Genomic DNA, 14,196 nt, shown 5'->3' on the forward strand with positions numbered 1-14,196 from the left:
GTCACTGTGGCAAAGACCCCCACGAGAAGACCCCCCCGCCGCCCCCTTTCCATCAGGTTCCCCCGTCCGTCAAACACATCACAGGAGCCCCGCTCAAAACCTACAGCGAGGGATTTTGTTCACACTGCAGCCTTCTGTAAAACTGCCATGTGATGTTCCAACTGTGCGCGTTCATGTCTGCTGTGACGTAGAAGAAGAAAGAAGCAACGCAGACGTTGACTGCTAACTGAAGACAAGAATCGTTTACTTTCATTATAGTGCTAACAGAAAAGCTGCAGTCCATCATCGATTTCACAGACCTGAAATCTTGTGTGCACATTTTCTTTTTTGCTCTTGTTTTATGTCCCTAACAATATACAAGTAAAATACCATTCGAGTTTTTGCAGTTGGCCTCTTGCTAGATTTTTTTTTGGGAATTTCTTTTTGTTTTTTTTTCTTGTTTCGAGTCTTTGAACTTATGCACCTGAGCTTTTTTTTTTTCGACCAAAAACAGGCTCTTTGGCCCTCTTTCCAATGTTGTTTCTGTCTCAACACTTTTTTGCAACGAATCAAGACAGTTTTCACAGGTAAATTCATTTCCAGTTTAAATGTGGTTCAGACTTTGTACCAATGATCCACTCTTTTTTTTTTTTTTCCTCCTCACAACGAGTGAAGAAAATCAGATGTGAACAAGAAAAAACCCGAACAACAGTGTAGTGTGAACGTAACCATGCGAAACAGGAGGGGAATAAAAATGCACAAATGTGACCTTTGTTTCAATGCCAGTCCTCCTAAACAGTACAAAGCAGTGTTTGGCTTGACACAGAAATTGTATGAGTTGATAACATTTTGTTTGTAGTCATCGTTATAGTAGCACCTTGCTGGGTGTTTTTTACAGCTTAATCACCTGATGAGAAAGGTGATGTACACATCAGAGATTTGATCATAAACAGGCTGAATGCTTACAGGAGGCGACGACACTTAAACATGACGAGGGCGCTGACCTTCGCTTCACAGAACCAAAGATGGAAATTACAGATATCGGACTGTCAAAATAACATTTAAAATGCCGGATGAGTGGCTCCGGGGTCGGGGCCATTTTTTACAACTTAAACCACTTGAATGTGTACCTCGGAGGAAATTACCTTGACACTGGCCTCTTCTCTACAAAATGACCTGTGAAAACACCAGGTCTGCACTTACAAAGACATAATAACACACAGCAGTTACATTGAGTTTGCGGGGATTTTCGCCATGTACTAGCGCAACACTCCTCCGTGACCTGACAAAACATGTAAGGCTCCTTGTTTTTGGTTTTTATGATTTTCAAGAGCAGATCGGCGTTTTAAAATTATTCTTTTAGCTTGGTTAAAAACACCAATTTCTGATTTTAGTTTGTTTCTAAGCTTCAAAATGTTTTTTGTTGATAGTGCGCAATGGCAATATTCACAGAAGTAAAATAGTAGATAGAAATGGGGAGGAAAAAAATACGAGGCTCGAAATTAAATGGCTAAAAAGGCAGAATGTTTGTGCTGCAAATTCTATTTCTATTATCAGATTTTCACCTAGATCTGCGAGCATGTTATACCAGGGTCCAAGCGTCCGGCCCAACTCGAAACAGAACAGCAGGCTGTTTGCATTTTCACCCCTCCCCCCCTTTTTTTTTTTTTAATTTTTTAAAAATTTCTTTTGATTAAAAACCTATACTTTCCATGATTTTAGGTACGATATGGTATCAAAAACCAAAAAGAAGGAAGACCTCACATGGGTAAGTGGATCAAGGGCCTTGAAACATAAAGGTTACCATCAGAAGTGAACCGAACCATGCAGAGAACATCAGAGACTGTAGGAGGGGTTTTGGTAGAGCTGTAAAAACGCTGATTTTTATACACAAGTCATACTGTAGCAGGGTTCCTACACATTTTTCAATTTCCAGGTAGCGGACAGCGGTGGATGACGTGATTGAGTCGTCCCGACGATCACTAGACAAAACTGCAGACAGATCGATGCAGGGACCGAGAGAAGAGGACTTCCAACGAGCTGCATGTGTACCACGATTGGACCAAAGTGTCTTTTTCATTGCCTTATGGACTTGTTACCCAAATTCAAAGTTAAGACAGTTTTAAAATTACATTATTTTCCCGGACTACTGCAACCTAAGGATGCATAGGAACCCTGCACGTGAACATACAGACAGAACAGCTTGTTGTGGGCAGACACAATGCAAAGGGAAAATAATTGTCATTTAATTACTGACCGGACGGGCCAGTGAGGTAATACTACTTGAGGTCTGACATGGCGTTTTAAGGATCCAGTTGCTGCGGTAAGGTTGAAGACAGTTTAGGTTTGAACGCTGTGAGTTAAGACATTTTCTCGTTTGACTGAACATTGGTTTGCTGTGTCACAGTTAAGAACAGCATGTTCCTGAGGAAAACTCCTCTTCAACATTAGAAACATACATTTTATAAGCACCAAATGACCAAAGAGTAGTCATTTTACTCAGAATCTCATTATCAAAATGTTCAAAAAAGCCTCAGTCCCCGTGCGAAACCTGAATTTGCGAGTTATTTCTCAAAAAGACTCGTAAATTTGTGTCATGTGTAGTCAACAATATTGAACGCTGGCTATTCTGCAGAAAAAAAAAGAAAATCCAAGTTTTATACTGATTTTTGTGGAAAAAGAACAATATTCATCGAACTTCCAGAAATCTTCTTAAATTGATTTTTCTTAAACATTGTGCAACTTTGAACATCTGCGAGTCCAACTGGCAGTGAAAAGTAACTGAAATATACCTAAGAAATGCAACGTTGTGACATCGGTAATCTGCACTCATCTTTACCAAACCGGCCCATCTGCGGTGCTCCGCGGTTTATACTGGAAGTGTCAGTCCGCTTCCTGGGGGTGAGAAAATGCCAACACTTATCGCCAGAATTTAATCTGGGCAAAAGGGATTGACATGCTCTACCGAGGCTGTGGAGACGAGTGAGACTGGTGTGTTTCTTTACATATACAAAAATCATTTCTGTTGCAGCTTTGGGAGAGTTTTGCATTAAATCTTTCCAAGCGTAGCACAAGGGGAACGCGTGGCGTGAGGGTGCGAGGGTGCCACCGACGTCTGCGGCCAGCAGCTCAAACTAAAAGCTGTAAACACGTGGATGTATCGGGGTCTGCCTGCCTGCCTGCCTGCCTGCCTGCTGCTGCTGCTGAAACACAAGGACGGAAACTAAAGTGGTGTGAAAATCTATCAAAATCGACTCGTTCTCTGCCATTATATTTCAATTTTATGTCTTGCAAGCAGTTGCAGACATGAGCGTTTCGTGTAGCATTACGGGTAAGATAGAATTTGTTCATGATGTGTAAAAAAGAAAAAAAAAAAAACTAACTGTACTCTGTTGAAGGCAGGTGAGATGAGGAGCATGGGGAGGGGAGGTTGGAAGCTTTCTCCTTATCTGCCCTAAAGTCTTGTAATGCTATGAGAGCAATGTAAAATACTTAGACCCCACATACACACAACTGGCAAAGGATTTGATATATTTGTTTTGTGTCTTGCTCAGACAACATAAAGATGCATTTATATATTCTGATACTGATAGTGAGTCTGTCTTTAAAAATCCTAATTTATCACCTCCGGACACTTCTGCCCAACATATAGATAGCACTTCTGGGATCCACTCTTTTTTTTTTTTTTTTCCTTTTCTTTTTTTTTAACAGTCTAAAGTCTCTCTTACTCTCATCAATCTCTCTCACTGTAATGACATTTTATGTACAATATTGGTATATAGAACATAAATTACTACACAAAATTTTTTTTTTAGCCTATTCACAATTGACAATCATCAAGAACCCAATAGCAAATTAGACAAAGTCAACAAAATGAAATGGGGGGAAAAAAAAAAAGATTCAGAGACAATTTACTTGATAAACAGCTTAAAATTGATGCCTGTTATATAACCTTTTCCATATACTTTCTGTGCTCCCAAGATGTGTCGAGTGTATTATGATGAGAGAAAAAAAAAAACAAAACCAAAAAGAAAAAAAAAAAACCCACCTTTTTTTATATAAAAAACTTCCTCCTCACCTCTGTCATTGTCCCAGGAGGATGAAATCTGCACAAAGCTCAAAAAGTCACGTGATTCCCGACATCTTGTTTGCGTGTAAACAGAGCACCAGTAGTGTCTTGGTTCCATGTGTCTCTTCTGTACAAAAGTATAAATATATGCTTTCTTTCCATTTGTTTTTTTTTTTTTTTTTCCTTTTGTTTTGTTCACATATCTAGGATGTAGCGGACAAAAAAATGGTTGTTTTAGTTCCTAAAAACACACCAGTGTTGCAGTATCTGTGCTGGAGGTTGCCAGTTTTGTGTTGTATGTGCCCCCCCCTCCCCCTTTTACATCCCGATTTGCTGGCTTATGCTGACTTTTACCGTCGGGCGTTTGCTTGGTGTTGGTTGATCGTCTTTGCATAAATAAAAAAAGTTTCGGCACAGTCTGCAGCCACTTGGCCAAAAGTAAAAAATAAAAAGAAAGAAACAACCGTTGTGTCCGTTTTAGCTACAGCAGATCCATCTTGGGTCTGTAATGGAGCAGGAGGGGGGATTTCTGGAAGGGAAGAACAAAAACACAACCTCAGCAAGAGCAGCTTTTATGAAACCCCTTCACAGACTTATTGCTAAACCCTCCCTCCACACAGCAATTAGTTATTATGAACGGTACCTAAGCACGGCTCGCCTGTCAAGCTTCGGATTTCTGCGCATGTTGAGGCGAAGTGAATGGAGCTCTGGTTAAAAACAAGACTTTGTATCCAAAGAGTTTGGAGGGTCGTGTCTTTGTTTTGCCTTTTCAAAACCGAACATGGAAGGGCAAAAATGTAAGGAATCGATTTTGACGGTGTAGTGTGTTGTCCAGCCTACTGTAAACCATTAATATCAGAATGCCTGGGTAACTAAATTAGCCAAAAGTTTGCATATAATAACCAAACTGCATTATATTCTGGAGGTACAGGTTAATGTAAAAAAAAAAAAAAGTCCCATTCAGGACTGACAAGTCTAGTAGGAAGAAGCACAAGCAGTGTACAGGTTAAAGTTAACAGGTCCGTCCTACTCGATTATCAATAATATCAGCTCATTCCGGTGGCCTCTTCTCATGTAAAAGTTTTTGAAAATACTGAAAATAAAGCATAAAACTCAACTTTGTGTTGTTTTTTCAAAGTTTTTTTTCAAAGTAACTTTATGTATTTCTCCCAAACATCTGAACGGTGTCCTGTGCTATAGAAAAACACTAGATCAAACTAGTGGCCAGACTTTAGCTAGACGTCTAAATTCATCTGCACAAAACCTTCCAGGCCTTGACTATCTTAAGCAGGACTAATTCCCTCGCGGTTCTGCGAAGATTAAGACTTTTTTTCCAAACTTAAAAAAAACATGGCAGATGGAGCAACCACATCAAACCGCTCAGCTCTGTTCCCTCCAGCAGACTTACGGAGAAAATTCAGGGAAGAGTGTACCGACACCGAAAAACGTCCACTATCATAAAATCTCAGTGCAGAGCTGAGACACTTGTGGCGGGGCTCAGTAGTTCTGCTGACTCATCATGGCTCAGGGGAGTTTCGATGTTCTCACCTCTGTACGTTTTCAACAGGTCACCGCAGCCTCTAACAAACAAAATTAAGACTGACCTAACACCACAGCCTGGTCTAAACTATCCTTGTGAAACTGTCCCCAGAGACGGCGTTTTCAGCCAACCGACTCACGCAGAATTAACCTAGCCACCGATAAGCTAGCTACGTAGCTAGCTGCCGAAACTAAGAAGCTGCTTTTGCCTACTTCTGTCTGAAATCAAGGACGCAATGGTTGCAAAGATTACCGAGATTTCCGAGTGCGAAATTTGACACCGTCGTCACGGCAGGCGGCATGTTCGGGGTTCTAGAATGTAACGTTTGACAGGCATAGCAACAGTAACCGTGGGGGCGGGGCTTCATGAGTGGTCAGTTGTCGAGGATACCTTCCAATAATGCAGTTCAGTTAAATCAATTAGGCTTAGCGGGGTGAAATGGTTACGGAAACTAAGGTTCAAAACATAATTATAGAGCTCTGTTTGTTTTATTTTTAAATGTTGGATAAGAAAACATTTTGTTTATAAACACTTTTGAATCAGTTACAACCGTCACCACATTATGCCACAGTATTTCGTTTCTCTGGAGCACGAGTTACCTTAAATCTCCATCTTGTCACAACAACAAATTTCAAAGTGTGGTCCTTCCCCAGGATTTCCTCATTGCATAAAATGTCCAGCTGGAAAAAGACATCAAAAGAGAGAAATTATTGAAACAACTTCTGACCTGCGAGGGTTTCGCCTAACAACACGACGTACTATGACTAACACCGGTTTAAGGCTGCAGCCGAGTGGTGTGATGCAGAAATACAACACTCCACCAGCTATCCTCTGCCCCTCTGCTCTCATTTTTCAGTCTGACTTATAACGTTGCTTTCTCTCGGAGATGTAGCTGGGGGAAGATTATTTTGACATGGAGTAGCCCCTGGCCCCTGTGCCGCAGCGGGGGCTTTCTGGGAGCCAGAAGTTCAATGCTGAACACGAGGCTGGCTTGCCAGAGCTACCTCTCCTCCTGTGAAGTCAACATTGATATTCTGCTGAGCAGTGCCTTGCATCTGCATCTGCCAATCAATACTGTTGAGACAGAGGGGGGAAGGGGAGAGAGAGAGAGAGAGAGAGGAAGGCCTGAGACAAACACCGCCACAGCGTCGCCTGCTGGCTGTCACTGGAAGGACATTCGATGGGTAAGCACCAGCCAGCCTTTATCAGCACCGACAGAGTGTTGGAAATAGTCCAGGTTTGTGATTAGGAAGATACCAAAATAATCCAAAGGAAGAGCTGGAAAGCTTTCATCTTGAAAGTCGATGAGAGAGTTTAATACAAACATTTAATATCTAAATCAAAAAAATATTGGGCAGATTAACGCATAATGAAAATAATCGTTAGCTACAGCCCTATTTGCTATAGAGAGATTCATTGTACATTATATTCAGAAAGAGATGAAGGCATTCTCTGAAACACTCGTTCCCAAACTGGGGTGCTGGACCCGATGAGGGCTTGTAAGGTAAATCTGAGGGATTACAAAATGACTGACAAGAAAAGAACGAGGACGAAAAACTTTCAGCTACTCAAAATTATGCTATGACTCTCCTCTTCTACCTGTTCAGGAAACTTCAAACTATCATAATAAATCACCTGAATGAGATTTCAAACAACAGTCTTTCACATACTGGATCGGACCTGTCTAATGAAAAGGTTTTCACATAAACAGGGATCAAGGTTCTTTTTGGGTTGAGAACATTCTCTTACTTCTTGAGCTAAATAGACAAATTCAAACCCTGTTGGATTTTTGGAAAAATGCATGGTTGCAAAGATTTAAAAAAACAAAAAAACAAAACAGGGCTGTTTTTCTTGAAAAGCTCATGTTTTGGAAATAGATGGTTTTCACATCACAGTGACAAAGCAACCTTCGACAAGAGGTTGTGAGAAGGTGGTGCTTTGCTAAAAACGATCAGAGGCCAAAAAAGTTTGGGAACCATTGCTCTAAAAAAACATGAGAATCTTGCAGATCTTCACATAATGTAGGTTAGAATTTTAATGACATCTCCTACACTTGATTTTAACATCTACAGTCGCTTTGGAAGATTTAGTAGAGCTCATTTAAAGAGGTTGGTTTGCTTAGTTGGGGCTTTTCTTCCTTTCACTCGTCCATTTAGTCATGCGTTCAGTTCCCGCAGAGACATTTAGACGGGTGACAGGACCACAACGGTGGGTTTGCAAACACGACGAATGAGTAAATGGCACACTGTTCCTCGACAAAGCGACTTGTTGTAAAGCTCGATGCAGAATGGGTCCGAACAACAACTTCTGATAGCCGATAGATAGCACAACAATGGCTGGCGGGGAGAGTGGCCGCCTCGCCAGAGACTCGCTATGGAGGCCGACGATATGATGGAGCCTGCCCACTCATCTCCGTGACAGCCCGTAAAAAAAGACACACAGAAAATAGAAAAATAGACGGCAAGAAGGCGACTGTGATGATTATTCACAGCATCCCAAAAAATCCATCTGTCAAATTATTGCCCACACTCCCCCCTGTTGCTCTGAACGGGGCGGTAAAGACAATAAATAGCCAAATTACCACAGTTAGATATCATAGGGGCTTGTTTCCTGCTAAATATAACAAACACAAAGGCCTTGTATGACTCAGTGCAGAAAAGTATACTAACGGACCTTTATGTAATTTCTTGTGATTAACTAAACTTTCTGATACAGGTGGCCCACACCGCCCAGCTGGTGCTTCAAACCAGTCAAAACAAGTGCCAAGAATTGAGAGATTTTTTTTCCAAATTGCAACAAATCCATTTTGGTCAGTCTTTTATAAGCATGGATGATTGTATCTGCATTATTTCAAGACTCAGTGATCCATAGTCGCTCTCATTTGTCACACAATGCTGTGAAATTAATTTTGGACTGAAAACCCGTATTTTCACTCAGGTCACTTTCATCTTGCCATGTCATATATTTCCTTTCCTTTTTTAAAGAAGACTGATGTAAAGTTTCAAAATGCAAATGTGGCTTTGAGCAATGGAACAAATTGACTGGTCCCTTATGCCAAATCTTTGTACTTTCACATTTTCATACCTTTACCAAAGACTACGTTTAGCGTGTGACAGATCTAGCAGTGGCACGCGTTTTTTTGTGTACCTCATTAAATGATGTCAGGTTAAGCTTTTTGGCGATGAACTTCTTGAGGTGGAGGACTGTGGCTTGTGCTGAACAGCGGATCCACTTGCGCTTCAGACCTCGCAGCTTGCTGCTGTTGCACTCCAAGCAGATGCTGACCTGTCAGAGAGGAGGACACACAAACACAGCGCAGAGGATGAACATCCCCACCCCTGTGTCAAACAATTAAGACGGCAAGAGTTTTTACAGTCGGCACCAAATACAGAATGGTTGCAAGCTACAGACGTGAAAACATCAGAAAGAGAGTTTTTCATTTGTACTTTTTAACAAGACTCTAAATAAACATCAAACGCAGTTTAACGATAGAAATAACAGATTTTCCAAATATTACACGCGCAGCAATTTTTAGTTGTTGAGGACACGTAAGGCTGATCAGGGAAATTTTGCTCTGACTGTTTCTGGTCCGACCTGGACCTCAGACTGACAAAAACCGAGCCAGCTCTGATAATGTAGAGGTGTGCCTGACGAGCTGTGTCTGAAATCAGCAAAAATGGCAACAGCACAGAGGATAGACACTTTTGCTTCAGTTAACAAAATGGCCTCCAAGTCAAACTTTTTATTGCACCAGTTGTATCTGAGGAGCTATGATTAGTATCTGTCTCTCCATCGTCATCCATTCAATGATATTACTTTTTTGCTGTGTAATGAGAACTGCAGCCTCATACAACTGCTAGCCTGGCTGTGGACTTCTAGTCAAGTTCCAAATCAAAAAAGAGGGAAAACAGCGAGCGTAGTGCTGCTGTTTGTGAAAACAGTTTCTGACCTGGCAGCTAAACACGAGAGAAGCCAAGTACACACTATATTCTCAATCAATCGAATATCTCAAATGCTGTTATAGTCTTGTGAAAAAATGACACGATAGTTGCTTTTTTCCCTTATTCATCATGGAAACAGACTTCAGGATTAACGGAGAACGGTGTTATGATGGCTGGTTAATTCAGCCTGACGCTGGTGCTGACTTCCGCTTCTGCTTTCACTGCACATCTCACTGAACCAGTACTGTCTGATTGTCTTTGGCTTATTGGCTTCTTTCAAGCGACCGAGTGTCGCCGCCATTGGCCCGTGCGCTTGTTTTTCCCCCGAAGTGACACGGTGGGTGGTTTTGGCTGTCGGTGGTTGCAGGAGTCAGGATGCATTACTGCCACTGAGCCTCTGCCCTCACACGTCAAAGCACAGGAGCGGAGGACAGAGGCTTTGTATGTCTTCATTTGTTGATGTCCTTCTGTCTCTCTTTTTTTTTTTTTTTGTATCTCTCTCTCATTTGAGACAGGAAGAGCTAACATTACCCTGGTTTCTGCTTAAACGTGGAAAATCATTTCTGTTCTCAGATCAACACTGGCAACACTGTAATATGTCTGCTTTCCATTAGCCCTGGCAATGAGGGAGGCTCATAATGTGAAATAAAAGCCTCGGCGTTGATTTGGACGCCACAGCGGCTCGATGGCTGCCTGCGAGGCAGTTCCATTACATTACAGTACATTAGCAATGACTTTATGAAGCCAAAGAGTCCTGCGACAGATATACACACTCTCCGACGTGACTGATGCAACCGTGAGGCATATCGAGAAAGTATCATACATGCCTCTTTGGAGCCACGCAGAGAAAACTTAAACGATATTTTACAGGCTCATTACTGAGTCCTGAATGCTTTCGCAGGTGTTTCTATCCATATCGTTTTGCTTAAGAATTTGCGCTGTCCTGTGAGCAAGAATAGCTTGACGCCGTCTGTGAGAGTGTTGAGTTTGGACCGCTGATAAATCAGGGTTTGGGCGTTCAAAGCTCGACAATATAATTCAGAGCAAAGCTACATTCTCCCATTTCTCCAAAGTGGACTCTTTACGCCTAAAATAGCTGTAGTTTATTAAATTTACACAATCTGTTCTCACCCCACAGAGATCTTATCAAAGGTTGATGAGAGCCTGAAGGTGACCCTATCCTCAGACTTCATACCCCATGTGAAAATGTTGACCTATGAAAATCCACCACTTGGTGCTTTGCTGAAGTGTAGGTTTCTCTGAGTAATTGTGGTTTTTGTTCTTTTAATTCTTTTTGCGGCTGTTTTATTTTATTTTTATATTTTTGGTGTGTCACTTCTTTCATTAGCTTTTCTGGCACTGCTTTACACCCCAAGGTTATCTTCTTAAAGGTCGTCCAGAAGACAGCAGGGAAGTGTTCTGGAAACCGGCCATGCGTGGCAGCTGGCCTGCTGGTTCTTAATCTGAGTGGCTTCTTCATCTTCAGTGACACCATAATGGGGGGCAGTTGGCTCTCCGGGACAATTTTGTCCCTGGTGTTCATTCTTTCTGATTGCAACTGCTGGTATCATTCCTCTGGACTTTTTCCTATGCTTTGACTTCTTTCTCTTCTCTTCACTTTTGCTCAGATTTATCATACCACTGTAAATCCCTTGAGATGCACCCTCTCATTTTGCATTTTCCAGTCTTCTCTCTTCACCATTCTCAGCTTTTGTCTTTAATTATAGCATCATCTGCTAAACAATATGTAACTGGTTGTTATATTTTGGGAAAAATATTAGGGCTCTGATGGACATTTACAAGTATCTGTCCTCAGTTATTTCTTTACTGTTTTTAGAGTTGAATGAAAATGAGTATTGCCCAACACAAAAAATGTATACCTCAAGTAACTTGTTGCAAGAGGTGGGGGGTATGGATCAAATCCTCTATCGGGATATATGTAATTTTATATCATAATATTGATATATATTATGATATAGTCAAGTTTCTGTAAAATCAAAATCAATTTAGAAATTGATCCAAACAACTTCTTGCTCATGAAGATAATCTGCAATATCGGTTTGGGAAGTTAATACTGACTGAGGGACCTCTGTAGTCACAAAATCTATAGATAATCTTTAGGTAGTCTGCAAACAAAAAAAACACTTAAGATTCCCTAGAGAAGGCCCGTATACAGTCCGTCAGTTAACTTGTATTCCTTCCTTCCTTCCCCTCACTCCTTCCCCCTATCCATGGTATTTGACATGACTGCATTCAGCTCACACAGACTCCCATATTAGCTATTCTGAGCGCATTCTGCACTGCTGCTGAATATTCAAAGGGCAAGATCTTCACCCTCATCGGGGCAGCCTGCCTTACCCACATGGCAGTGAAGAGCTGTTTGTTTGGAGACGACTGGCTTGTTCTTAAGATCTGCCTGTTGGCTTCTTTATGTCTAAAACCACAGCTAAAATGGCACAGAGGCAACTTTCTTCAGCATGTGCAACATCAAGGGAAGAAGCTTTGTGTTCCCGATACCGTCTGTCCAGCACAACAATCACTCCGCTCTCTCTGTATGATTAATATCATTTTGCAGGGCTTGGGAATGTGCCAGAATACAAATGAAATCAAGAAAAGCCCATTTCCATTTTAAATGGATTCATTTAATGGCAGTTGTGTGGCGCTGTGGTGTCTGTCACTAAATGCATCTTAACAAATCAAACACCCACAAAACCAATGACGAGAGAACCCATATTGTAAAACAGCCTGGTGAACCCCAAGGGGGCCACTTTTACCAAGGCAATGATTGAAATGAAGGCTTCTAAGGTAATTGTCCCAACAATTACCAACAGTATTTTTATTCCTTTGTGCCTTTGTTCCTGATCGACTGCTGTGCTTGTAAACCATAATTATTCATCTTTTTATCAATATTTTTTCAAAGACAAACTAATTTGCACTGCCTCTGAAATTTCCCTAAAACGGGTTTATTGCTAAAGGGCCAGGTCACTTACCTTTTAGTGTTATCTAACCATGCAGATAGCTGTGGTTTTATTTAACCAGACTCTTAGATATCTGTCTCTGAGATTTCCGCCTCCATACTAATAAAATGAAGCAACAGTATCGTTATTACTCTGAATAATCCCCAAACCTCACTGTCAACAGCTGTTTAATTCTAATACTGGCAAAATCCATGTTCAACCAGGTATCTCAAAACCAGAGCAAATAAAACCAAAACCAATTTTTATAGTAAGAAACTACTGGAGCTATTTGACCGTAAATTTTTTATTCTAATTTGGGCGAACCCAACTAAGTAAAAGGCCAAGGCTGTCACTAAGGAAAGGAGAAGCATAATTTGCAGTCCATCAGTATGAAGGCTTACCTGCTCGTCGCTACGGTGATAGTCATTGTCCTCTTCTGGTTTCTCCTCTCCTGCCTCCTTATTGGCCGTGTCCTCTGATTTTGCGTCACCTGTTCAGAAAACCAAAAGGAGAAGTATTGAGTGTCCATGTGTTCAATTCTGAATAAAAATGAACATTTGCTCAGAGTAGAGCAGAGCAACAGCTCAAGAGTACAGTGACCCAGTTCCATTGGCAGCCACACAAGCCCATACCATAACACTGCCTCCACAATGTTTGACAGATGATGTTATTGCTTTGGATCATGAGCCGTTCCTTTCATTCTCCATACTCTTCTCTTCCCATCAGTCTGGTGCAAGTTAATCTTTGTTTCATCTTTCCAAAGAATCCTGTTCCAGAACTGGGCAGACTTTTTTTCTACAGGGGTTTCTGGCAAAGTCTAATCTGGCCTGTCTCTTCTTGAGTGTTACCAGTGGTTTGTACTTTGAGGTAAACCCTCTGTGTTTACATTCATGAAGGCGTCTCTTGATTGTAGACTCTGACAATAACACACCTGCCTCCTGAAGAGTGTTCTTGACCTGGCCAGTTGTTGTGAAGGGTTTTTTCTTCACCGAGGAGAGAATTCTGTGATCATCCACTTTTGTTGTCTACTCTGCTCTTCCAGGCCTTTTGTTGTTGCTGAGCTCGCCAGTGCATTTCCTTCTTTTTAAGAATGTACTGATTGTTGATTTGGTCTCTCCTAAAGTTTCTGCCATCTGTCTGATAGGTTTGTTGTGTTTTTTTCAGACTAATGATGGACTCCTTCATTGGCATTGACACGTCTTTGGACCATATATACAGAGTTCCCATGAACAGCTACCAGATGCAAATTCAACACTTGGAATCAACTCGAGACATTTTATCTGCTTAATTTGTCATGAAATAACGAGGGAACAGGCCACACCCGGCCATGAAAGGGATTGTCAGTCATTATCCAATTACCTTTGAGCCTCCAAAAATGAGGGACTATGTATAAAAATCGCTGTAATTCCTAAACGGTTGATGCAATATTGTTGTTAAACCTCTTGAATTTAAACTGAAAGTCGACACTTCAGTCACATCTCGAATGCTTCGTTTCAAATCCATTGTGGTGGTGTACAGAAGCAAAATCATGAAAACTATGTCACTGTCCAAATACTTATGGACCTATGTGTACATGGTAAAAGTAAAAACTGATCACAAACATTTCTTTAGTGTGTAGTTCTTGGACAAACTGTTTCAAACTGCATAGCTCTGTTTCTATTTTTGCTTGAGTCAATCCAGCACTCGAGCAGCATGTTTCTCTCATCATGC

At 41.2% G+C, this 14,196-nt stretch overlaps 1 protein-coding gene across 3 annotated transcripts in view; it reads right to left on the minus strand.

Moving 5' to 3' along the window:
• Window positions 1–478: 478 nt before the first annotated feature.
• The window catches only part of LOC120785461 (polycomb group RING finger protein 3), a 61,934-nt gene continuing 48,216 nt past the window's right edge, over window positions 479–14,196 (minus strand). For 2 of the 3 annotated variants that reach the window (XM_040120209.1, XM_040120208.1), the window contains 4 exons: window positions 12,888–12,976; window positions 8,736–8,873; window positions 6,188–6,268; window positions 4,349–4,577 (listed from right to left, as the gene is read on the minus strand). In XM_040120209.1, the coding sequence (XP_039976143.1) occupies window positions 4,530–4,577; window positions 6,188–6,268; window positions 8,736–8,873; window positions 12,888–12,976 (356 nt within the window). In that variant the 3' untranslated portion in view covers window positions 4,349–4,529. Of the gene's footprint in view, window positions 2,875–4,057; window positions 4,578–6,187; window positions 6,269–8,735; window positions 8,874–12,887; window positions 12,977–14,196 lie in introns of those variants that run through there. The other variant, XM_040120207.1, reaches the window with a different exon arrangement.

This window comes from Xiphias gladius, chromosome 23, assembly GCF_016859285.1.
Source record: "Xiphias gladius isolate SHS-SW01 ecotype Sanya breed wild chromosome 23, ASM1685928v1, whole genome shotgun sequence".
NCBI classification, from domain to species: domain Eukaryota; kingdom Metazoa; phylum Chordata; class Actinopteri; order Istiophoriformes; family Xiphiidae; genus Xiphias; species Xiphias gladius.